Raw genomic sequence first — 25,905 nt, forward strand, 5'->3', positions numbered from 1 at the left:
CTCTGTCCCAAAACTAAAAACAAAAGTTCACCCCAGACAAACCTTGTTAGATGTTTCAAACTGGAACCAGATAAAGTAAAAGCTTAAAAGATACCACTTAAGATAAACCTTCCTTTAGAAGAAATGGCTTAAATTTAGTAGGAAATTATCATAAAAATTTGTTTTCTAGTGGTTTACTGTTTCCTGGGGCCTGAAAACATTTTCAAGGAACCACCCTTTTAACTTTGCAATTAGGCCAGGGCTAGGTGGCTCATGTGTGTAATCCCAGCACTTTGGGAGGCCAGGGCGAGAGGATCCCTTGAGCTCAGGAGTTTGAGACCAGCCTGGGTAATACAGTGGGACCTCACCTCTACCAAAAATTTTTAAAATTAGCTGAGGGTGGTGACGCGCACCTGTAGTCCCAGCTGCTCAGATGGCTGAAATTGGAAGGTCACTTAAACTCAGAAGGTTGAGGCTGTAGTCAGCTGTGATCATGCCACTGCACTCCAGCCTGGGTGACATAGCAAGGCCCTGTCCAATAAATAAATAAATAATAAAATTTGTAGTTAAATTGATGAGTAAGTAGTTTGCTATAATTTACAAAAACTTACTTTGTTTGGCTCTAGCTCTTAGACCCTAAGGACACCTGAATTTGGTTTATATTGAGAAGATGTACACCTGCAGCTGATACTATAACGAACTTATAGTTACTGTTTTAACAGCCTCTCCATTTGGATGACATGCATAGTATAACACAGCTACAGCAAAGATGGTAAAATCATAGCTTCAAATTATACATTTCCCAGCCCTGTGTAGATTTAGAAATGTTTGCTTCATTTCACACCTTTGCTGTCTACATATTTATGTTGGGCTTTAATTCAAGACTCAATGTAGAGTATCCACTGTGCTATCTTCATTTTGCTAGACTGTCTTAAGCAGTCTGTTCTGTAAGAACCATTAGAGCTGTAAAGGAAGTCCTTTGGAAAGGAACATCTTATAGATAAAACTTTAGTTTTTTTCTTTTCTTTTTCTTTTTTTTAAGAGATGGGGTGTCACTATGTTAACCAGGCTGGTCTCAAACTCCTGACCTCAAACAATCCTCCCATCTTGGCGTCCCAAAGTCCTGAGATTACAGGTGTGAGCCACTGTGCCCAGTTAAACTTTAGTTTTTAACTTGGTCCGTTGTCTAGTGACTTTGTATACAAGGAAAAAGTATGATGATGTGTTTGTGTATGTATGAGAAATATATCCTCTTCCTTCAGCCTCAGGAACCAGGCGGCTGTGGGTTTGCACACTTTGCTGAGCCAGTGTTACTTCTTGGTTAGCCACAGGAAATGAGATTAATGTCAGGGATCTAGGGGCAGGCAGAAGAGACAAGTCCGAGTGTGGTATTTGTGGTATCCATCCCTCATTCTGCAGTCCAAAGCCCCAGATAATTGTTGGCTCTTTTCCATCACAATTACTTAGTAATTGTAAGACATATTCCTGCCCTTGCTAATAACTTGGGAAACTCAAAATTTATAATTTTCTCTCCCCCTCCTGATAGGTGCTGGATAGTTTACTAGTCCAGTATGGAGTGGTGGAGAGCTGTGAGCAAGGTACATGTCTTCTGAATTGCTTTCAAATTTGTAAAAGGAAGGAAGTAGAAAGAAAACTAACCTTTATTCTCATTTTTCTCTTCCTCTAGTGAACACTGACTCGGAAACTGCAGTTGTAAATGTAACCTATTCCAGTAAGGACCAAGCTAGACAGTAAGCAGCTTGAAACTTTTAATCTCTATATAATAACTAAGTTAAGTACAGTAACATGTTTTGTGGTTTTTTCAGTTGAGAAGGGCTGGTGGGTATTAGAAACTTTATTTTACAAAGTTTGACCCTGCAATTGTGCCTTTCTTTTTAAGTTTGAATGTCTAGTAAGAATCTACATTGGTTAAAGTTGTATGAAATTTTCAATGTGTCTTTAATGCCAATAATAGAGTGGTCTAGTATGAAGCTGAATCACACCCTATTTGCAGAAACTCTTGGCTTGGGTATTGTTGCCAAATAACATAAAGTCTCTCCCTTCCCCCTTTTGTATGACACGTATATTATTTATCTAAAGCTGGTAAGTCGGCTCATGTGTTAAACAACAGTGTTAAACGTTAAGTTGACTTGCTTACTGATTTTCTGATTACTGTTATCATTTAGGAGTGTGCAGATGTTGGATCAATGTAATTTGCTCTTAGATTTATAGAAAAAAAATTCCAGTGTAGTAAACAGGCAATACTTTACAGATCAAACAGTCTCCCCTAGGAAAAAGTAATTGTCTAGGCTTGGAATGATCTAATAAACTGAGCAATAGAGAAAGAAACGGGAGTCCCACAAATACAGCCTTTAACAGATCTGCTCAGAATATGAACACAAAAGAATAGCATACAAAGTGCTCAGTAGCACTGCGCTCAGTGTTAGCTGACTACAGAACCCTGAACTACCTCAAGATACCATATTGGCAGGAGCAGACTGACTGTCCTCTGTGTCAGAAAGGTGAAAGACCACACTGGCTGACTCTGAGCCCTGAAGGGGAAAGGTAAAATGAGCTGCAGGAGTAGAGCTCAGCTAGGTTCCTAAAGGCAGGACTCACTCTGGAGGGACTATGAAAGGAAAGATAACAGTGAGAAGAAGATGGAAATTTGTATAAAATAAATGGAACTTTATTTGTAAAATCAGTAATACATGGTTCAAAATATAAAAGATTTGAAGATGCACATAGTGCAAATTCTTCCCTAACCACCTCATCCCTTGGGAGATAACCATGTAGAAAACAAATGCTACATGTATGTATTCCTCCTTTATCACAAATGATACTGTAACATTTGGATTTTTTGTGTGTGTGTGTATATATGTATATTCTTAAATACACACACACACACACTTTTTTTTTTTTTTTGGAGTCGGAGTTTCACTCTTGTTGCCAAGGTCGGAGTGCAGTGTCGTGATCTTGGCTCACCTCAACCTCTGCCTCCCAGGTTGAAGCAATTCTCCTGCCTCAGCCTCCCAAGTAGCTGGGATTACAGGCATGCGCCACCATGCCCTAATTTTGTATTTTCAGTAGAAACGGGGTTTCTCCATGTTGATCAGGCTGGTCTCAAACTCCCGACCTCAGGTGATCCACCCACCTCAGCCTCTCACAGTGCTGGAATTACAGGAGTGAGCCATCATGCCCAGCATAAATATATTTTTTATAGTTACATAGTATTTGATTGTATAGATATGGCATGACTTTAATTAATCGCAATTTGGATATTTAGGTTGTTTCCAGTCTCTGGCAGTTATGAACAAAATTGCAGTGAATCTCTTGTTGCATGTCATGTGTATGCATGCATGTATCTATATGATAAATTCCCAGAAGTAGAACTACACTTTAAATTTTGTTGTAGAGCTTGAACTAGTTTCAGTTCCCATCAGCATTGTGGGGAGTCTTGTTTCTCCATATTCTCCCCCATATATTTATCAGACTTTGCCTATCTAGTATGTGAAAGTGATCTCATGTTAATTTTCACTTTTACCATAAGTGAGACTGGAGGCTTTTAATATATTTAAACACATTCTGGTACTTCTGTTTGTATCCTTTGTTCATATAAAACTTTTTGGCAATTTATATAAGGTCTTGGACATTATGGAAATTGTGGTATGAGTCATAAATTGATTTTTCTTTCTTTTCTTTTTTTGACTAATTTTGTTCTTTAGTTGTAGCATGTAAAAAGACCAGGAAAATTTTACCTTTTATACCCTCAGAAGACTGGAGGATAAAAGTGAGGGCAGCAAAAAAACAGAGCCTCCATATTTCTTACATTTTACTTTTTTATTGTTATAATTTTTATTTATTCTGAGACTGGATTATGAGACTGGCAATCTTGTATTTTTTGTAGAGATGGGGTTTCACCATGTTGCCAGGCTGGTTTCCAACTCCTGAGCTCAAGTGATCTGCCCACCTCAGCCTCCCAAAGTGTTGGGATTACAGGCATGAGCCTCTACACCTGGCCATGTTTTACTATACAAAGGTTTATATTGAATACTTAGTAGAGCCAAGTCCTTGTTGAAAATAAGGGATGATGTGATAAACCCAAGGATATTTGGAGATTGTCAGAGGCATGTAGTTGTGCCCTTGTTAGAAACCGTAAATTAGCTAAACGGAAACAAAATGCCTAACAGTTAATTAGTTGAATGGGAGGACATAAGTGGGAGACATAAGCTATATAGCTTTGAAGAGGTGTAAGACGAACTTTGGTAAGGATAAAGTAATTGACATTTAGCCTCTCTCCTTTAAAAACAAAACAGCATTAAGACTTCAAGCATAGGAAAGGCAGACTGTCTGGTCAAGGCAGAATTTTTGCTGAAAAGAATCCTAACCAGGGCAGCAAACTGAATGTAGAGACGCTGGTGTTCTTTAAAATGGTTGTTGGAAGTTGCTAGGGTTCCATTGATCCCAAGGAGGAAGGAAAAGACTGTTAGGAATTATGTAACTTAGTAATTAGGTAACTGAAATAAACTAGGCATTTCAATTAGGGAAGTAGTTTTCATCTCCTTTATTCTAATATTCAGTCAGTTAACATTTATTAAATCCTAAATAGTGACCAAAAGTTGCCAATAAGAGTATTTGGAGAGGGACCGCGTAATTTTAGTTCCTGCCTATCAAATAGCCTTATAAGAATATTCTCACTCCCTCTGCAAGAATTCAGAAATTGAGAGACTTAGAAAAAAAAATGGAGTATTTAAAAAAGTTACTAGATCTAAGGAGTAGAAAACTCGGTTTTGTGTTACAGTGTTACAAAAATTGTTATCACCGTTTTCTAATAAACATTTAAAAGGGATATGGAATAGGCTCTCATTCTGTGAGGAGAATTAATTTTATTTGAGAGGCATTGGGTGTAGTAGAGAAAGTGGAAACTCTGGAGTCAGGTAGCCCTGACTTAGTCACCTCCACTTCTGAGCTTCGGTTTTTCTCAGCTACAAAGTGAAGATTAAAGAGAAATATTTGGGCATATATGCATATATTTGTAGATAACAACCCTTTCAAAAGACCTGGCACACAAGAACCCAGTAAACAGTAACTCTGGTTTAATCCACTGGTTTTGAGCTGCTTGGAGCAGTTTGAAGTAGCTTGAGCCTGGGAAGATCTGGTCCTTCTGGGACGTACTCCACTGAACCCTATAAGCCTTCTCCATGGGCTCCACACACGACAGCCTCCTGCTCAAACCAACCTGGTATCATTTCTCCATGCCTTCCGTGGCAGGCCACCCAAAGCTCAATCTTTAGGTAACAAGGGCTACGTGATACTCTCAATTTTCTCTTTGTAGCGTCTGTTGTTTGGAAGGCTATGCGACCTTGATATGCTTGAGAAAGTATGAGTAGAGCTTGGAGTTTAAGAGTTCAATTCTAGAGCCCAGTTGCATGGAATAGACTGTGTGCCACCACTTTTCTAGCTGACTTTGCTCAAGTTAATCTATCATGGTTCACCCCCATTTCTAAAATGGGAATAACTGTAGTCTTTAGCTAATGAGGCTACTGAGAAAAACTAAGACAGTACCTCCAAAACACGTTTCATAATACCTATAAGGTAGTCAGAGCTCAAAAGTTAGCAGCTATTATGTATTTTTCCAACATGTTTGATTGCTGCTGCTGCTGCTACCTGTTACTGTTAGTATACTTCATTTCCAGTGATGCCTCTCACTGATGCTGTGGAACCAGGGACCTAGTTTTAACATGTTTATAGCTGCTTCTGTTACTTAAAGCTCTATGAATGTCACTTTAGAGTCCTCAAATATGGCTCTGTCTTTAAGACAGAATTTAACATTGAAATTCCTGCCACCTTGTGGCTAAAGTAAATCAAAGGTTAATGGCACACATATTATAGAAAATATTAATAATACATGTGTTCATTTTAGGCTTAAGTCTTGAATTGTTAAAATTTGACAAGTTTAAATTTCACTTCATTAGTTTCATTAAAAATGGAAGTATGTATTTAGTGAATGCACTTTTTTTTCCTGAAAGCAAGAGAGGCCCACCTATTTTCCTATCTCTTTGAGGGATGTTGAGATAAGACAGTCAAGGACAGACATAACTCATGAGATGATTTGTCATGTGTTTCAAAGAACCCCTTAGAAAATGTGTAGACATTTAGTTCTTATACTTTCTTTTGTTTGGGGTTATTCTGATGTTTATTTTTGTTAGGGAATATGAATGTTTATTTGTACTTTGAAACTGTCATTCAAAGGAGGCAGGAGAATTGCTTGAACCTGGGAGGTGGAGGTTGCAGTGAGCTGAGATCGCGCCATTGCATTCCAGCCTGGGTGACGAGAGCAAAACTCCATCTCAAAAAAAAAAAAAAAAGAAAGAAAGAAACTATCAGTGAAGTTCCTTTGTATCACTGTGAATACCTGTATAAGGTAAATGTGGTTATGGTTAGAAGTGTTTGAAGCAACTTGGCCAGTGGCTAAAAGTAAGAAAATTCCCATTTAAACTTTAACAATTATGTAAATAAAAGATTTATTTTGGAAAAAGAAATAAAGCACCGAGACAAAGGATTTTTTTTTTGTCCTTCAAGGATAACCACTGTTAAATTTTTATTTATTTATTTATTTATTTCATTTTTTTTTAATTGCATTTTAGGTTTTGGGGTACATGTGAAAAACATGCAAGATTGTTGCATAGGTGCATAAGTGGCAGTGTGATTTGCTGCCTTCCTCCCCTTCACCTATATGTGGCATTTCTCCCCATGCTATCTCGCCCCAACTCCCCATCCCCCGCTGTCCCCCCACTTCCCCCCAACAGACTCCAGTGTATAGTGCTCCCCTCCCTGTGTCCATGTGTTCCCATTGTTCAATACCCATCTATGAGTGAGAACATGCGGTGTTTGATTTTCTGTTCTTGTGTCAGTTTGCTGAGAATGATGGTTTCCAGGTTCATCCATGTCCCTACAAAGGACGCGAACTCATCGTTTTTGATGGCTGCATAACATTCCATGGTGTAAATGTGCCACATTTTTCCTGTCTAGTCTATCATCGATGGGCATTTGGGTTGGTTCCAGGTCTTTGCTATTGTAAACTGTGCTGCAATGAACATTCGTGTGCATGTGTCCTTATAGTAGAATGATTTATAATCCTTTGGATATATACCCAGTAATGGGATTGCTGGGTCAAATGGAATTTCTATTCCTAGGTCCTTGAGGAATCGCCACACTGTCTTCCACAATGGTTGAACTAATTTACACTCCCACCAACAGTGTAAAAGTGTTCCTATTTCTCCACATCTTCTCCAGCATCTGTTGTCTCCAGATTTTTTAATGATCGCCGTTCTAACTGGTGTGAGATGGTATCTCAATGTAGTTTTGATTTCCATTTCTCTGATGACCAGTGATGATGAGCATTTTTTCATATGCTTGTTGGCCTCATGTATGTCTTCTTTTGTAAAGTATCTGTTCATATCCTTCGCCCATTTTTGAATGGGCTTGTTTGTTTTTTTCTTGTAAATCTTTTTTAGCTCATTGTAAATTCTGGATATCAGCCCTTTGTCAGATGGGTAGGCTGCAAAATTTTTTTCCCATTCTGTTGTTTGCCGATTCACTCTATTGACTGTTTCTTTTGCCGTGCAGAAGCTGTGGAATTTGATTAGGTCCCATTTGTCTATTCTGGCTTTTGTTGCTATGCTTTTGGTGTTTTGGTCATGAAGTCTTTGCCTACGCCTATGTCCTGAACGGTTTTGCCTAGATTTTCTTCTAGGATTTTTATGGTGTTAGGTCTTATGTTTAAGTCTTTAATCCATCTGGAGTTAATTTTAGTGTAAGGTGTCAGGAAGAGGTCCAGTTTCTGCTTTCTGCATATGGCTAGCCAGTTTTCCCAACAGCACTTATTAAACAGGGAATCCTTTCCCCATTGCTTGTTTTTATCAGGTTTGTCAAAGATCGGATGGTTGTAGATGTGTTGTGTTGCCTCCGAGGCCTCTGTTCTGTTCCATTGGTCTATATCTCTGTTTTGGTACCAGTACCATGTTGTTTTGATTACTGTAGCCTTGTAGTATAGTTTGATGTCCGGTAGTGTAATGCCTCCCGCTTTGTTCTTTTTGCTTAGAATTGACTTGGCTATGTTTGGTTCCATATGAAGTTTAAGGTGGTTTTTTCCAGTTCTGTGAAGAAGGTCATTGGTAGCTTGATGGGGATAGCGTTGAATCTGTAGATTACTTTGGGCAGTATGGTCATTTTCACGATATTTATTCTTCCTAACCATGAACATGGAATGTTTCTCCATCTGTTTGTGTCCTCTCTTATTTCATTGAGCAGTGGTTTGTAGTTCTCCTTGAAGAGGTCCTTTACGTTCCTTGTTAGTTGTATTCCTGGGTATTTTATTCTCTTTGTAGCAATTGTGAATGGCAGTTCATTCTTGATTTGGCTCTCTTTAAGCCTGTTATTGGTGTATAGGAATGCTTGTGATTTTTGCACATTGATTTTGTATCCTGAGAATTTGCTGAAGTTGCTTATCAGTTTCAGGAGATTTTGGGCTGAGATGATGGGGTCTTCTAGCTATATAATCATGTCATCTGCAAATAGAGACAGTTTGACTTCCTCCTTTCCTAGTTGAATACCCTTTATTTCTTTTTCTTGCCTGATTGCTCTGGCTAGAACTTCCAGTACTGTATTGAATAGGAGTGGTGAGAGAGGGCATCCTTGTCTAGTGCCAGATTTCAAAGGGAATGCTTCCAGTTTTTGCCCATTCAGTATGATATTGGCTGTCGGTTTGTCATAAATAGCTTTTATTATTTTGAGATACGTTCCATCGATACCTAGTTTATTGAGGGTTTTTAGCATAAAGGGCTGTTGAATTTTGTCGAAGGCCTTTTCTGCATCAATTGAGATAATCATGTGGTTTTTGTTTTTGGTTCTGTTTATGTGGTGAATTACATTTATAGACTTGCGTATATTGAACCAGTCTTGCATCCTCGGGATGAATCCTACTTGATCATGGTGGATAAGCTTTTTGATGTGCTGTTGTAATCGGCTTGCCAGTATTTTATTGAAGATTTTTGCATCTATTTTCATCATGGATATTGGCCTGTAGTTTTCTTTTCTTGTTGAGTCTCTGCTGGGTTTTGGTATCAGGATGATGTTGGTCTCATAAAATGATTTGGGAAGGATTCCCTCTTTTTGGATTATTTGGAATAGTTTCAGAAGGAATGGTACCAGTTCCTCTTTGTATGTCTGGTAGAATTCGGCTGTGAACCCATCTGGACCTGGGCTTTTTTTGGGTGGTAGGCTCTTAATTGCTGCCTTGACTTCAGACCTTGTTATTGGTCTATTCAGGGTTTCGACTTCTTCCTGGTTTAGGCTTAGGAGGAGGCAAGTGTCCAGGAATTTATCCATTTCTTCCAGGTTTTCTAGTATATGTGCATAGAGTTGTTTGTAATAATCTCTGATGATGGTTTGAATTTCTGTGGAATCTGTGGTGATATCCCCTTTATCGTTTTTTATTGCATCTATTTGGTTATTCTCTCTTTTCTTTTTTATTAATCTGGCTAGTGGTCTGTCTATTTTGTTGATCTTTTCAAAAAACCAGCTCCTGGATTTATTGATTTTTTGAAGGATTTTTCGTGTCTCTATCTCCTTCAATTCTGCTTTGATCTTAGTTATTTCTTGTCTTCTGCTAGGTTTTGAGTTTTTTTGATCTTGCTCCTCTAGCTCTTTCAATTTTGACGATAGGGTGTCAATTTTAGATCTCTCCTTTCTTCCCATGTGGGCACTTATTGCCATATATTTTCCTCTAGAGACTGCTTTAAATGTGTCCCAGAGATTCTGGTATGTGGTATCTTCGTTCTCGTTGGTTTCGAAGAACATCTTTATTTCTGCCTTCATTTCATTGTTTATCCAGTCAACATTCAAGAGAAAGTTGTTCAGTTTCCATGAGGCTGTGCGGTTCTGGGTTGGTTTCTGAATTCTGAGTTCTAACTTGATTGCACTGTGGACTGAGAGACTGTTTGTTATGGTTTCCGTTCTTTTGCATTTGCTGAGGAGTGATTTACTTCCAATTATGTGGTCAATTTTAGAGTAGGTGTGATATGGTGCTGAGAAGAATGTATATTCTGTGGATTTGGGGTGGAGAGTTCTGTAAATGTCTATTAGGTTTGCTTGTTTCAGGTCTGAGTTCAAGTCCTGGATATCCTTGTTAATTTTCTGTCTTGTTGATCTGTCTAATATTGACAATGGTGTGTTGAAGTCTCTCACTATTGTTGTGTGGGAGTCTAAGTCTCTTTGTTAAGTCATTAAGAACTTGCCTTATGTATCTGGGTGCTCCTGTATTAGATGCATATATATTTAGGATCATTAGCTCTTCTTGTTGCATTGATCCTTTTACCATTATGTAATGTCCTTCTTTGTCTCTTTTGATCTTTGTTGCTTTAAAGTCTATTTTATCAGAGATGAGAATTGCAACTCCTGCTTTTTTTTGCTCTCCGTTTGCTTGGTAAATCTTCCTCCATCCCTTTATTTTGAGCCTTTGTGTATCCTTGCATGTGAGATGGGTTTCCTGGATACAGCACACTGATGGGTTTTGGCTTTTTATCCAATTTGCCAGTCTGTGTCTTTTGATTGGGGCATTTAGTCCATTTACGTTTAGGGTTAATATTGTTATGTGTGAATTTGATCCTGCCATTTTGATGCTAGCCGGCTGTTTTGTCCGTTGGTTGATGCAGATTCTTCATTGTGTTGATGCTCTTTACCATTTCATGTGTTTTTGGAGTGGCTGGTGCTGGTTGTTCTTTTCTATGTGTAGTGCCTCTTTGAGGAGCTCTTGTAAAGCAGGTCTGGTGGTGATGAAATCTCTGAGTACTTGCTTGTTCACAAAGGATTTTATTTTTCCTTCACTTATGAAGCTTAGTTTGGCTGGATATGAAATTCTGGGTTGAAAGTTCTTTTCTTTAAGGATGTTGAATATCGGCCCCCACTCTCTTCTGGCTTGTAGGGTTTCTGCTGAGAGATCTGCTGTGAGTGTGATGGGCTTCCCTTTGTGGATAACCCGACCTTTCTCTCTGGCTGCCCTTAGCATTTTCTCCTTCATTTCAACCCTGGTGAATCTGACGATTATGTGCCTTGGGGTTGCTCTTCTTGAGGAATATCTTTGTGGTGTTCTCTGTATTTCCTGGACTTGAATATTGGCCTGCCTTGTTAGGTTGGGGAAGTTTTCCTGGATAATATCCTGAAGAGTATTTTCCAGCTTGGATTCATTCTCTTCGTCATGTTCAGGTACACCTATCAAACGTAGATTAGGTCTTTTCACATAGTCCCATATTTCTTGTTGACTTTGTTCATTCCTTTTTACCCTGTTTTCTCTAATCTTGCCTTCTCGTTTTATTTCATTGAGTTGATCTTCGACCTCTGCTATCCTTTCTTCTGCTTGGTCAATTCGGCTGTTGAAACTTGTGCATGCTTCGCGAAGTTCTCGTGTTGTGTTCTTCAGCTCCATCAATTCACTTATATTCCTAAGTTGTCCATTCTCATTAGCATTTCATCAAATCTTTTTTCAACGTTCTTAGTTTCTTTGCATTGGGTTAGAACATGTTCTTTTAGCTCACGGAAGTATCTTATTACCCACTTTCTGAAGGCTGATTCTGTCATTTCATCACACTCATTCTCCATCCAGCCTTGTTCCGTTGCTGGTGAGGAGTTGTGATCCCTTGTAGGAGGAGAGGTGTTCTGGTTTCGGGTGTTTTCATCCTTTTGCACTGGTTTCTTCCCATGTTTGTGGATTTATCCACCTGTCGACTTTGTAGTTGTTGACTTTCTGATTGGGTCTCTGAGTGGACGTTCTGTTTGTTGTTGATGAAGTTATTTCTGTTTCTTAGTTTTCCTTTTAACTGTCTGGCCTCTCTGCTGTAGGACTGCTGAGGTCCGCTCCAGGTCCTGCTTGTCTGGGGTCACTTGCAGCAGCTGCCGAACAGTAAAGGTTGCTACCAGTTTCTTCTGCTTTGTCCCAGAAGGTTACCTGCCAAATGTCAGTCTGAGCTCTCCTTTATGAGGTGACTCTGGATATATGGGGGTCGGGAGCTGCTTGAGGAAACAGTCCTTTATATTAGCTCAGGTGATGAGCTGTGAGCCCTGTTGTTCATTCAGAGCTGCTGGGCTGGTAAATTTAAGTCTGCAGCAGCAGAACTCATAAACCCCCCCCCCTTTTTTTTTTTCCCAGGCGTTCTGTCCCAGGGAGTTAGGGCTTTATGAGTCTTAGCTGTACTGCTGCCCTTTTTTTTTCCCTTCAGGGCTGCCCTGCCCACAAGGAGGCAGCCTAGTCACTCTCAGCCTGCAGAGGCTTCGCTGAGCTGCTGTGGGCTCCGCCCAGCTGCTGTGTGAACTTCCCTGCAGTCCTGTTTATATGGGTGTAGTTAGAGCTGCTTCTGCAATGTTGGCCTGCCTCTGTAATCACGGACTTTCTCTGTAATGGCGGGTTGCCGCAGCAACAGCAGGCTGCTTCAGTAATGGCGGACGCCCCTCCCCCACAGAGCTGGACCGTCCTGGGTTCAGCTGTGTTTGCTGTGAAACTCTCAAAAGAGAACATTTCCAATTCCTGTTTTTTTTTGTTTTTGTTTTTGTTTTTGTTTTTGTTTTTGTGGGGGTGGGACTAGCCAGACCTGATCTCCTGGCTCCCTGCCTCAGAGCCTTTTATTTTTTCGTTGAAGGTCGGCTCTCTACCAGGTGACCTGGTCGCCTGTTGAATAGGCGCCGGGATCTGTGTGATTTCCTGTGCGGCGACCCACTGCACCACTGAAACCACAGCTCTGAGATTCGTGGCGCTTTTTTTGCCCGGGAATCTCCTGGCCTGGCTCCCTGTTTCAGCTCCCCTTGCTGGCTAAGTGGGAACACAGTCCCGTTTACTCTGCACCGGGAGTGGCTGCGCCGGCTGAAACCACGGCTTTGAGACTCGTGGCGCTTTTTTTGCCTGGGAATCTCCTGGTCTGGCTCCCTGTTTCAGCTCCCCTTGGGCTAAGTGGGAACACAGTCCCATTTACTCTGCACCCGGAGCCACTGCGCTGGGGCGCAGGCAAAACAGCCACGTCAGCCAGACCAGCCACGCTGGCGACCCATGGGGCTCCTCCGCCTGCAAATCTCCTGGTCTGTGGGCAATAAAAATCCATCTGGAAATGCGGCGTCCACTCTCCCTCTGCACTTTCATTCGGAGCTGCAATCCTGAGCTGGATCTAACCGGCCATCTTGGAACTCCTCCGCTAGATGTTAATCACCACTGTTAAATTTGCCATAGAGTTTTGTAGACTTTGTCCTATGCATTATAACTTTCAGAATTACAAAGATCATTCTGCAGGATTTTGTGGGTTTGTTTTTCATTCAGTGTATTTATACTGATTCTAATCTCTGCATAGTGTCAGATCCTCACCACAGTTTACCTCTCCTGTGTTCTGTTCTGCATCATCTAGGGCATTTGCCCATGTCGTTTTGTTTTGTTTTTAGAACCAATATAGTCATGAAGCCCTACACTTGGGCTTTGTCCAATATTTATTTCATTAAGGTACATCCCTATGATCATCATATTACCCAGGCTTTCGATAATGATTGCTGAATTGTGTCAACCTCCTATTCTTGGTACAAGGAGACAATTGAATTTGTGACTGTTCAATAATGGGTTAAACCTCATTTTTGTTAGGACCCTATAGTATATACAGGGTGACATCTGAGAATAAAAAATGGGAGATTTTTTAGACATGGAATTTTATTTATTTTATTATTATTTTTTGAGACAGCTTCTCATTCTGTCACCCAGGCAGACTTGGGAGTGCAGTGGCCCAGTCATGGCTCAGTGTAGCCTCAACCTCCTGGGCTCACAGAGTCCTCCCACCTCAGCCTCCCAAGTAGCTGGGACTATAGGCTTGTGCCACCACACCCAGCTAATTTTTTTCTTTTTCTTTTTTGTTTGGTAGAGACAGGATCTCACTATGTTGCCCAGGCTGATCTCAAACTCCTGGGCTCAAGTGATCTTCCCTCCTCAGCCTCCCAGAGTGCTGGAGTTGGAGGTGCAAGCTACTGCACCCAGCCAGGCATGAAATTTTAGAGGTAAAAGGACCATGAGTCTAATCTTTTAATTTTATAGGGAGATGGCTAATGCCAAACTGGAAAATGACCTTTGAAGGGTAACACGGTTACTTAATGATAAAACTGGACTAGAATTCTGGTCTCTAGTCCGTGTTGTTTTTTCATGATTCAGATCTGTATGTATGGACTCTTGGGTACATTTATCTTGTCTGGGTCTCATTTCTTCTTTTTTCTTCCTCTTTCCTCCTCATCCTCAAGTTGAACTACTTATTCTCTATTTTGAAGCCCATTCAGCTCTAAATGGTGATCTACCCCAGTGAACTCTTGGAGATAAAGTCTCATTCTGTCACCTAGGCTGGAGTGCAGTGGTACAATCTCGGCTCATTGCAACCTCTGCCTCCCAGTTTCAAGCAATTCTCATTCCTCAGCCTCCTGAGCAGCTGGAATTACAGGTGCATGCTACCATGCCTGGCTAGTTTTTGTACTTTAAGTAGAGACAGAGTTTCTTCCTGTTGGCCAGGCTGGTCTTGAGCTCCTGACTTCAAGCGATCCACCCACCTTGGTCTCCCAAGGTGTTGAGATTACAGGCATGAGGCGTTGCGTCTGGCCCCAGTAGACTGCTTACCAATACAATTAAATTCTACCAACTAGCAAAATTACTCGGCATCTTCTCAGCGACCCTTAAAATAGCATGAAGGGCGAAGAGTCAAGTGATGATGAAAAACAGGATCCTGGCCAGGTGCGGTAGCTCACACCTATAATCCCAATACTTTGGGAGGCTGAGGCAGGTGGGTCAGTTGAGGTCAGGTGTTGGAGACCATCCTGACCAACATGGTGAAACCCTGTTTCTAGTTTTTTAAAAAAAAAAAAACAATCCCAGCTACTTGGAAGGCAGAGGTTGCAGTGAGCTGAGATTGCGCCATTGCACTCCAGCCTGGGCAAAAAGAGCAAAACTCCATCTAAAAAAAAAAAAAAACCAGGGTCCTGAATAATATACATGTTGGATAAACATCTTCAAGTTCTCTTTAACTGAATACGTGTGTTTTAAATAATGATAACAGTTGTTTATCTCATGTCTTGCATCTACAATGGGTTTGGTGAAAATACTAAAATTTTTTTCCCCATGAACTCAGCAGATCACTGTCTGACATAGCTGAATAGTAAACTTTGTGCCTAGAAAGGTTCTTGTGGTTGACTTAAATTCAGTAACTTAGGAGCTGCAGTCATGAGAAAGCCACCATTCAGCAGTCAGGTTCCTCCTGTACCTTTTCAGCTGTGTCTGAATGTGGAGCACTATGGTTTGAGAGGTCAGGAATTCTGCTTAGATTGGCTATTAGGTAGTCCGATACACACAATAGGGGCTGTCTGCATTATGCCTGGAGCAGCCTGAGTCTGGAGCCATTGGGGTCCAAGGGGTACACTAGAGACGAGCACCCTGGGCCATTTGATCTCTTCAGTGAGAATTTTTTCTTTTTCCCACAAAGAAAAATCTTTTTAAAGCAGCACAATGAAAGTTAGAAGTTTTTTCCAAGTTATAAAGTTGTTTCTCGTGATACATATGACTTTATTTAGATGGTTCTAGAATATAGAAGTATCTGGTAACTGACCTGTATACCTCTGTTTTACCCCAGGGAGAATGATATGATATCTGTATATGTCTGTCTCACTCAAGAAAAAAGTTACCTACCTTTTTTGTAACATTAATGAGTTAATTCACTAGTCAAAATATACTTACTCTCTTCTGAAGCTGGCAATATGCCATTTATAATGAAAAAGGCTGTGGTATGAACTAGACTGCCTTTTATGCCTAGATGTAGTTGATGCCTTCCCTGGGTTCAGGTTTCCTTAATTTTTTAAAGAACCTTCAATGATCTGTTTATTCTTGACTTTAAAAACATTTAAGGCCGGGTGTGGTGGCTCAGGCCTGTAATCCCAGCACTTTGGGAGGCCAAGGTGAGTGGATCACCTGATGTCTGGAGTTTGAGACCAGCCTGGCCAAAATAGCAACACCTCTTTCTACTAAAAATACAAAAACTAGCTGCCAGGGGGGTGGTGTGTGCCTATATTCCCAGCTACTCAGGAGGCTGAGGCAGGAAAATCGCTTGAAGCTGGAGGTAGAGGTTGCAGTGAACAAAGATCACACCACTGCATTCCAGCCTGAGCAACAAGAATAAAACTGTCAGCCGGGCATGGTGGGTCACGCCTGTAATCCCAGCACTTTGGGAGGCTGAGGCGGGTGGATCACGAGGTCAGGAGATGGAGACCATCCTGGCCAACATGATGACACCCCGTCTCTACTAAATACAAAAAATTAGCCGGGTGTTGGGGTGCGTGCCTGTAGTCCCAGCTATGCAGGAGGCTGAGGCAGAGGAATCACTCGAACCTGGGAGGCGGAGATTGCAGTGAGCTGAGGTCACACCACTGCACTCCAGCCTGGTTGACAGAGCGAGACTCAGTCTCAAAAGAAAAAAAAAGAACAAAACTCTGTCTCAGAAAAAGAAAATTAAAGCTGTTTTGAAAGAATCTGTAGTTGGTTGACTCTTCTGCAACTCCAACTTTTTATAACAAATATACATCATAAATATTAAAATTTCTCAGCTGTTGTCTTCCTTTAGAAATAACCAAAATATTTTAGCGTTCTTAATCCACATTCCCTTAAGAGAAAAAGGGGACAGGAGGAAAGCACAGCGTTAACTGAACGTTCTGTCATCAAGGCATTGGCAAAATAAGTGTGGCGTGTGCCAGCTATCACCTCTGAAGCTTATGAAAAGAATGCCCTCTGACACAGAAATCACAAGGAAATATCTGAAGACATTGTATTTAAAAAGAAGCCACAGAGCAGTCAACATCACAACCCCAGTTATGGTTTTAACAAAGGTACTGGACACGAATACATGTGTTTATAAACACATAGAAAGGACTGGTCCGTTTCTAGAAGTACTGCAGTGAGCAGCAGTTCTGGGAAGGGCCTTGGAGGGTTGGTGATGGTGCCAGAGCAACCTCTTGCTACTTTCTGCATGACTGATCTTTTAATAAGAGTTCATTTGTGTGCCAGAGAAGGTAGACAGTGATAGAGGATTGAAGTGAGAAACTGAGAATCATTCTGGACCAGAGAATGTCAGTGAGCCCTCTGCTTGCCTGGATCTACCATCCAGGTCCCAGCCCTCAGTGACCTTTTTGGTGCTAGAACCATTCTCTCACGCCACCCCCTTTTTTCTAAGAATTGAGAACAGATTTGCAAGAATTGAGAACAGATTTGCAAATAAAGCAGTGTACAAGCCAGAAACGGTCACACCAAGCAACTAGAGGGAGACCATTTTATGCCTGCTTTTTTTCCCCACCTGGGGTGAACTCAAGGCCATTGGAACAGAATCTGAGCAGAGAACCTGAGTGGCCTGGGGAAGTGTGGGGACCTCTTTCTTTTTGTTTTTCATTTTGTTGTGCGCTGGGAAGTTAAAAAGGAATGTGTCATTAGGAGTATGTTTATGAAGTTTGGGCTATATCCTTTCTACTAGTTTATTATTTTCTTCTTTGAAAATAGAACACAACAATTTGGATGAATCCTAAAATAAGATAGTTTCCAGATATGAGAGAATATATATAGTGTATACTTACATATACTTACATAAAATTTTTAAATAGGCAAAAGTAATGTATGGTGTTAGAAGTCTGCGAGGGGTTGTGGGGGCAGTGACTACTGAAAACTGGTACTGGTGGGGCTTCTGGAGCCCTGGCGTGTTCTAGTTCTGGAGCTGGATGTGTGTGTTCACCTTGTGAAAATTCACTGAGATTTATTCTCAAGATTTGGGCACTTTTCTTTGCATGTTATAATAAAGATCAAGAATTAAAAAGAAGCTGGGTACAGTAGCTCATGCCTATAATCCCAGCATTTGAGAGGCCAAGGCAGGCAGATCACTTGAGGTCAGAAGTTCAAAACCAGCCTGGCCAACATGGTGAAACCCCAGCTTTACTAAAAATACAGAAAATTAGCCAGTCGTTGTGGTGCACATCTGTAATCTCAGCTACTCAGGAGGCTGAGGCACGAGAATCACTTGAACCCCAGAAGTGGAGGTTGCAGTGAGCCAAGATGGCACCTGCACTCCAGCCTGAGTGACAGAGCAAGACTGTGTCTCAAAAAAAAAAAAAAAAAAAGAATGAAGAAGAGAGAAACTCCTCAAATAGTGTGGTGAATGAATGAACAGATTAGAAAGTAATTCTCTTTTTTTGGTTTATCACCACGCCTGCCTCTTTGCCCCAAATCAGATCATAAAACACAAAGTCAGGGACTCCTGTCTTCTTGAGAACTGGCTCATAATAGGTACTGAGTGTGATTGGTAGACTTTAATACTCAGGATAGTCTGTTGTGAATGATTTAGAGATATTTGTCCACTGGTTCTTAAAATGGTTTTAAATATTTCATGTTTTAGAGGGTGAAGTGAAGGAGGTATGTATTTCTGATGTCTCTTCCACTGTGATTTGAAAACATTAGCCAGGGCCAGAAGCCCACTTGCTTCTCTCTTGCTGTTTACCTATTTTTAAACTCTTAATAACCTTATGGGTTAAACTTAACCGAGAGTTTGACAAAATGTTTTCTTGTTTTTCTATTTTTCATTAGTAGATGGCAAATACGTTCACTTTGGAAACTTGTGGCCTTTTTCCCCACTGTTACAAGTCTCAGAGGAAAATGTGTGTGGGTGGTGGTGGTGTTGCAGGGTGGAGGAGAGGGAGGATTATGTGTGTGGTGGGTTTGCTGCTTGTGCTGGAGCTTTACTTAGAAATTTATAGCCAGTAATGCTGAGTAGAAGGGATGGGTGCTGCTTTGCTAAAAGATGTATCATATAGATTGATTGCTCTTCCTACCCCTGCCCCTTGTCAACTTTCAGAGCACTAGACAAACTGAATGGATTTCAGTTAGAGAATTTCACCTTGAAAGTAGCCTATATCCCTGATGAAATGGCCGCCCAGCAAAACCCCTTGCAGCAGCCTCGAGGTCGCCGGGGGCTTGGGCAGAGGGGCTCCTCAAGGCAGGCGTCTCCAGGAGCCATGTCCAAGCAGAAACCATGTGATTTGCCTCTGCGCCTGCTGGTTCCCACTCAGTTTGTTGGAGCCATCATAGGAAAAGAAGGTGCCACCATTCGGAACATTACCAAACAGACCCAGTCTAAGTGAGTATGCTGAGTGCGTGGTGGGTGTTCATGCTTTCCCTTTGAAATGTTAGTAACAGTGTGTCGTTCTGGTACTTGGTGCCCTTCTGAACACCGCCATGAGGACTCCTTGTACAGTACTTGGGAATGTGTAAAAATCTTGCAGTATCTTGGTGTTCATTTCATATAAATCTGGAGCTGATTCTCAGTCTCAAAGGGAACCTCAAATTTTCACATATGAATGGAAAACAAATGATACCTAATCCTCTTCTAGTTGGGGAGGTTCTGGAAGACAAAAAGGCAGCTTCTCGGTTGTTCTCTGTCCCATCCCTCACCCCCCACCTGCCCTCAGTGCTTTTAGAAGTAATTTTCTGGGTCCAGTCCATTTTATTTGTGGCCTCAATACAGAGATGGTTTTGCAGTCTTGCCTTACTCGAGTAAAGAATTGCTCATCTTACTGTCCAAATTTTTCCTGTAATTAAGCCATGTGATTAGAATGGCATTTTCTTCTGGATGTTGTTTGATGGTTTTAATTGGTGGGCTGTAAGGTATTGGAAGATTCCCATTCAAATGTTGGAACTAATTGTCAGGAGCAGAAAGCAGGAATTACTTGTTTTTATTTACTACTGTAGCCCCAGGGCCAAGCCGCTACATAGAAGGCTGTTTTGTCAAATGACTACATGTGAATTATGTTTGAAGCCCTTCACATATATCTAAGATACTTCTCAATTCTCATGCATTGTATGTTCGTAGTTTTGCTTTAGAAACCATACTATTGTACAGTATGTGGATATTTTTTGACCCAAAGAAGCTTGGTGACAAACTCTCCCCCACATACCTAGCTCTGTAACGTGCTACAAGGCACATCTCTGGCCCTGTTGTTACTGCTGTGTTTCCTATTTTTTAGTATATGTGCTGCCCAAGCGAGCACACTACCGTATTTCCTGAAGAACCTGTGAGTGTGCTGGGAAGAAGAGGTTGTATCCAAAAATGGCATTCTGCAAGCTTTGGACCAGCTACAGAAATGACAGGATTATTTTGCCTTTTAAATTTAGAAAAGAGAATGTTTTTTTTTTAAATGAGATCCAAGGAAATAAGCTTAGTCTTTCTTTAAAAGTTAGGACTACACTGCTGTGTATACATTGCTTATGTGTTTGTTCCAGCAGGCCTCAGAGGACATGCATATTCATCATAGGCACCATGCCTGCATTGGACTAGCTGACCCTGTACTGAATTGTGGTCCATACCCAGCCGCCCCCTGCACTGGCATCTGATCCTGCTTTCCCTTGCTTTGAAGCAGGAGATGTTGGGTGCTGGTTACCTGAATATAGAATTAATGGTCCTGACCTCATCATGTAGGAGTGGGAAAGACAATTGGACCATAGCCTAGTTAGTCAGCCTGGCTTTCATCTTAAAATTTAAGGGCTTCTTGCTTCCCTTGATCCACCATTACCTGCAGAAATTCATTATATGGTTTCCTTTCCTTGTCATGTAGCAGATTAGAGTTGTTCCTTTTCGAGCTACTCATTTCCCTGTCAGATGAAAGAGCTGTGACTTAAATCGAACTGTTTGTTTTACTTAAGGCAGGAAGATGGGGATAGGGGAAGGGAAGCAATTTTTGTTATATCCGATGATTCATTTGCAGAACTCTGCCAGTGGATTTAATTAACTCTTGACATCAAAATTAGTCATTATCAGAACCTCTGTTTCTGGAATGGTCTCAGAGGACCACCCTAATCTCCAAAGCCACATTCCCTTCTCTCAGGGGACTGGAGTTTAGTAATCCCTAACACAGTGAAAGGGTGGAAATAAACTGCAAAGAAGGATGCTAACATGTTACTGGAAGACCGGCATCACTGACAGTGACTGGGGACTGAAACAGCAGCTGAGAAGAGGACTCAAGATTGGACTGTTATCTATTACACTATTTTTTTATTAGTTATTTTTAGGTAGCCCTTAATTTGTTTCATTTCTTTCTTTTTTTTTTTTTTTGAGACAGTCTCACCCTGTCATCCAGGCTGGAGTGCAATGGTGTGATCTTGGCTCACTGCAACCTCCGCCTCCTGGGTTCAAGCAAGTCTCCTGCCCCAGCCTCCCAAGTAGCTGAGATTACAGGCACATGCCACCACACTGGGCTAAATTTTTGTGTCTTTAGTAGAGATGGGGTTTCACCATGTTGGCCAGGCTGGTCTTGAACTCCTGACCTTGTGATCCACCTGCCTCGGCCTCCCAAAGTACTGGAATTATAGGCATGAGCCACTGTGCCCGGCCAGAATTTGTTTCATTTCTATGTTGCCCTTATTTTTAGTTCTATCTTTAACTCTTGAGATAAATCTTCAGATTTCAACCAAACATTACGAAAATGAAAGCCAAATCTTGATTTTTATTATCATGATCAAATGGCGACTCTCAGGGCCATGAGTTATTTAGCTCTTTACCTGCAAGTGTTTGAGTGGCCAAAGGAACTCAACAAATACTTAATTTTCCCAAAAATACATATTTTTCGAATAGCTGATTTTCCTTCTTGTACTTTTTAAATAACAGCAGACTTCTTTTATATTTAATTTAAAATGCATAAATATGTAAATTTAAAAGTTACCATTCCTCTCACCTGGGTAACCACTGGTAAGTTGGGGATGTATCTCAATAGGACTTGTTGACTGTATTTACTAACATGTCATATCATGGTATGAATTGCATTATTTCACTTAAGGACTTTTTACTGTGTTGGTACCCTTAATTTTACCATATTTTCAAAAACATCTGATGATATGAATATATTGTTATTTAAGCATCTCTTCCTGTATTTAACCATCTCTTCCTGCAGTTAGAAATTCTGATTTTCTTTTTGTCTGTTAGAAACAGAACTTTCCCATGCCAGTGGTTCTCGACCACAAATGATCATCTCCCCGCCCCAACCCCCATGGACATTTGGCACTGTCTGGAGACATTTTTGGCTGTGAGAGCTGGGTGAGAGGCATGCTACTGGCATCTAGTAGGTAGAGGCCAGAGGTGTTAGTCAGTTTCCTACAGTGCACCAGACACCCCATGCACAACAAAGAATCTGACCCAAAAAAGTCAGTAGTGCCAACGGTAAGAAACATCACTCTTAGCCCATGTATGAGACTATATCTGTAGATGTTACAAGAAGTACAGTTCTTGAGCCATGAGATGCTCGGCATTTTGCTGACCAGTTTGCTCTATACTTGCACCAAAAGTATTGGGTGTGTCCTGTTACCCATCATCTTGCCCATATTTAATTTTTTTCTATCTCAATTTTTGCAAGTCCAGAATAAAATGACATTCTTTTAACTGGCACACATATAATTACTAGTGAAATTAAACATCATTTTGAGTTTATTGGCCACTTGCTTTTCTGGAAGTAGAATTGCCTCTCTCCAGGTTCCTATTCCTATCACTATCTGTTGCAGACTTTCCTCTATCAAGGAGGCAAAATGTGGGAAGAACCTTGCAAAGGGGAAACAGGTTGGTGAAATCTGCTCATCCAATGAATGAATGAATGGTGGATATACTGTGCAGAATAAGCAGTTCAACTTGGCTTGTGAGATTCCAACTCCTCTCTTGGCATGCCCTCCAGTTCCTATTTGTTTTAGAGCAGATTGAATCCAGGCTCTTTGTCATAAGACATTTGTTCTGTGGCATCTAAAAGGAAGCTGTAAGCACAAACAGCTTGGGTAGAATGGAAAGATGTCCCTGCTTGGTTGGATTGAGGAGGGAGAAAGGGGAGTGTTTCTAGAATTAAAATTTATTGAAAGTTTATGCTCTTGAGGGAAGTGAGTCATCTGCTTTGCCCTGACGCCCTATAACTTTGCAGTTGGTAATTACAGACTCCACTGTGAATACACCCTTACAGCTCTCTTTTCCTCTCTGCTTGCGCCTACTGTCAGAATCGATGTCCACCGTAAAGAGAATGCAGGGGCTGCTGAGAAGTCGATTACTATCCTCTCTACCCCTGAAGGCACCTCTGCGGCTTGTAAGTCTATTCTGGAGATTATGCATAAGGAAGCTCAAGATATAAAATTGTGAGTAAAGAAGACTGTCTTATGAAAGAGGTTGTTATTTGTGCTCTTGTATTTTGGATTTCTCTGACTCAGTTCTTGGGAATTGCCAACAAACAAAGGGAAATTATATCCTGATGAGCTACAGCGATTGGCACTGCTGATTTGGTTGTGAAGCATTAAGTCTTTTCATATTTAAATAGTTTCATTCATGTTTGAACATGGGGCAAGTGGTGATAATGGAGAAGAGAAGTGCATCTATAAAAGTAGGCAACTTGGGGAACCTAGAACAAGGAGGTATCCTGGATTAACCCAAGACAGGAACCCCAAATCTTGACTCATCCTTTACTCAGAGCTCATTGGAGCTCTTTTCTTGTCCTCTGCCCAGCCCCCACCTTGGAGCAGCAGGGAGTGTGGAGGTGGGAAAGTGCCTAAGTCTCTTCTAAGGCAAACTGGAGATGTATTTGGGCTGGAATTCTAAATAGTTGTTCCAGGAACTTTGAGTGAAGGTTGGGTTCTGTGCCACATTTAGCATATAGAACAGGGCTGCACTGAAAGTAGAATCCAGAGTAGGGCACTGTAGTTACTGTGGGGACCTCATCAACAACCTTAATTTGTAGAGAACTTTAAATATGTTTTAATAATATTATATATGGGTGCCATGTTATAAAATATTAAAGTAAAAATTTTTTTGAAGAACGTAATTATTTTAGCATAGAGAAAAATAGGCCGGGTACAGTGGCTCATACCTGTAATCCCAGCACTTTGGGAGGCCGTGGCGAGTGGATCATGAGGTCAAGAGATGGAGACAGTCCTGGCTAACACAGTGAAACCCCGTCTCTACTACAAATACAAAAAATTAGCTGGGTGTGGTGGCGCGCACCTGTAGTCCCAGCTACTCGGGAGGCTGAGGCACAAGAATTGCTTGAACCTGGGAGGTAGAGGTTGCAGTGAGCTGAGATCGTGCCACTGCACTCCAGCCTGGAGACAGAGCAAGACTCCATCTCAAAAGTAAAGGAAAAGCCCACAATCTATTAACTGCATGACATTTTTAAACAGTGAAATATATATATATATATATATATATATATATATGAATGAGACTTGGAAATTCAGAAAGCTGTAAAATGAAAAGTGAGAGCTCCCCTTCCCCCAAAGCGTAACCACTGTTGTTTCTTCTATTTCCTTCTATAAATTATGCACATATCTCCAGGTGTATATTTATACTGGAATTTTACCATTGTTTATTTGTACATTGTGCTTTGGTGGTAGGGCTTGAGGTATATGGTTTTGTGTAAGAGACTCCATCACTGAAGATATTTCCTGAAGTGAATAAAACTATTTTAAAAGTTAACTTCTGAATTTTTTCTCCCCTTCTATTCATGCATTGCTAGAATGCTGGCCAATTGTCAGCAAGTTTTAAGCTGTACCTAACACAGTGCTTCCCAGATGGCAGATAGGAAGTATATGTTTAATGAGTGAATGTTGTCTTTTTACCCAATAATAGGTTTACTTACTCTAATTTTATGACCATTTTTCTATTTACAGCACAGAAGAGATCCCCTTGAAGATTTTAGCTCATAACAACTTTGTTGGCCGTCTTATTGGTAAAGAAGGAAGAAACCTTAAAAAAATTGAGCAAGACACAGACACTAAAATCACGATATCTCCGTGAGTGCTCCTTTGTTTTTGAATTAGAAAACTTTCAAACCCTGTAAGCTGCATGTTGTATATTGGGCTTGGCTTCCCACTTTACAGCTGCTTCAGCTAGCCTGTGCTACTGTACTTACACATGGTTTCTTAGATGCAGCCTGCTGCCTGCTACATTTCTGACCCCGTATTGAAAGCATTATCTGCTTCTGGCAGGAGGAACCAAATGCTTTACATTCATGTTTTCTTTTTTTTTACTTTTTTATTCTCTTCAAGACGGGGTTTCGCCATGCTGGTCAGGCTGGTCTTGAACTCCCGACCTCAGGTGATCTGCCTGCCTTGGCCTCCAAAGTGCTTGGATTACAGGCATGACCCACCACGCCCGGCCACATTCATGTTTTCTAAATGCAGTCTTCACTATGTTTTATGACATTTATTTCCAACGTTAGAATATGTAACCCAGTTCATTATCCTTTGTCGTGTTATGCATTATCCCAACATTTGACAGCTTAAGACAATGGAGAACACTAATTGCTCAGCTAGTTTTTATGGGTTAAGAATTCAGGAGCAGCTTAGCTGGGTGGTTCTGGCTTGGGGTGTCACGAAGCTACTGACAAGTCGATGCTGGCTGTTGGCAGGAGGCCTCAGTTCCTCCCACATGGGCCTCTCCACAGAGCTGCTTGTGTCCTCAAGACATGGCAGCTGTCAAGATGGAGACTGCATTGTCTTTTATAACACAGCCTCAGAAGTTACAGTCTATCATTTTTCTAATATTGTTTACACAAGTCAGCCCTGTTTGGTACGTATGTGGGGGACTGCAGATAACTGGGTAGCAGGGAGTCACCTTGGAGGCAGGCTACCACACCTAGAATCTGGATGGTCTGAAATTACATAGAAAGGTTTTTCTTTTTCTGAGGGTGACTATTCTTAGTTTCAGTCAGAGTACTCAAAAAGGTGGGAAAATACTGATGAACTGAGGAAGAATGGTAGGGTAAAGACTGATGCACAGTGTTGTGTAGCAAGTTTTCAAAGGAGGTACTACAGAAGCAGGAAAC

General features: G+C 41.1%; 1 protein-coding gene across 1 annotated transcript in view; it reads left to right on the forward strand.

Annotated features, from left to right (window-relative positions):
* The window catches only part of IGF2BP3 (insulin like growth factor 2 mRNA binding protein 3), a 157,328-nt gene that overhangs the window by 105,955 nt on the left and 25,468 nt on the right, over positions 1-25,905 (forward strand). The window contains exons 4-8 of the mRNA XM_064380543.1: positions 1,526-1,577; positions 1,667-1,730; positions 18,921-19,202; positions 23,090-23,224; positions 24,749-24,871. Of these exons, the coding sequence (XP_064236613.1) occupies positions 1,526-1,577; positions 1,667-1,730; positions 18,921-19,202; positions 23,090-23,224; positions 24,749-24,871 (656 nt within the window). The remainder of the gene's footprint in view (positions 1-1,525; positions 1,578-1,666; positions 1,731-18,920; positions 19,203-23,089; positions 23,225-24,748; positions 24,872-25,905) is intronic.

This window comes from Aotus nancymaae, unplaced genomic scaffold (assembly GCF_030222135.1).
Source record: "Aotus nancymaae isolate 86718 unplaced genomic scaffold, 86718_ANA_hifiasm-v0.15.2.pri h1tg000025l, whole genome shotgun sequence".
Classification (NCBI taxonomy): Eukaryota; Metazoa; Chordata; class Mammalia; order Primates; family Aotidae; genus Aotus; species Aotus nancymaae.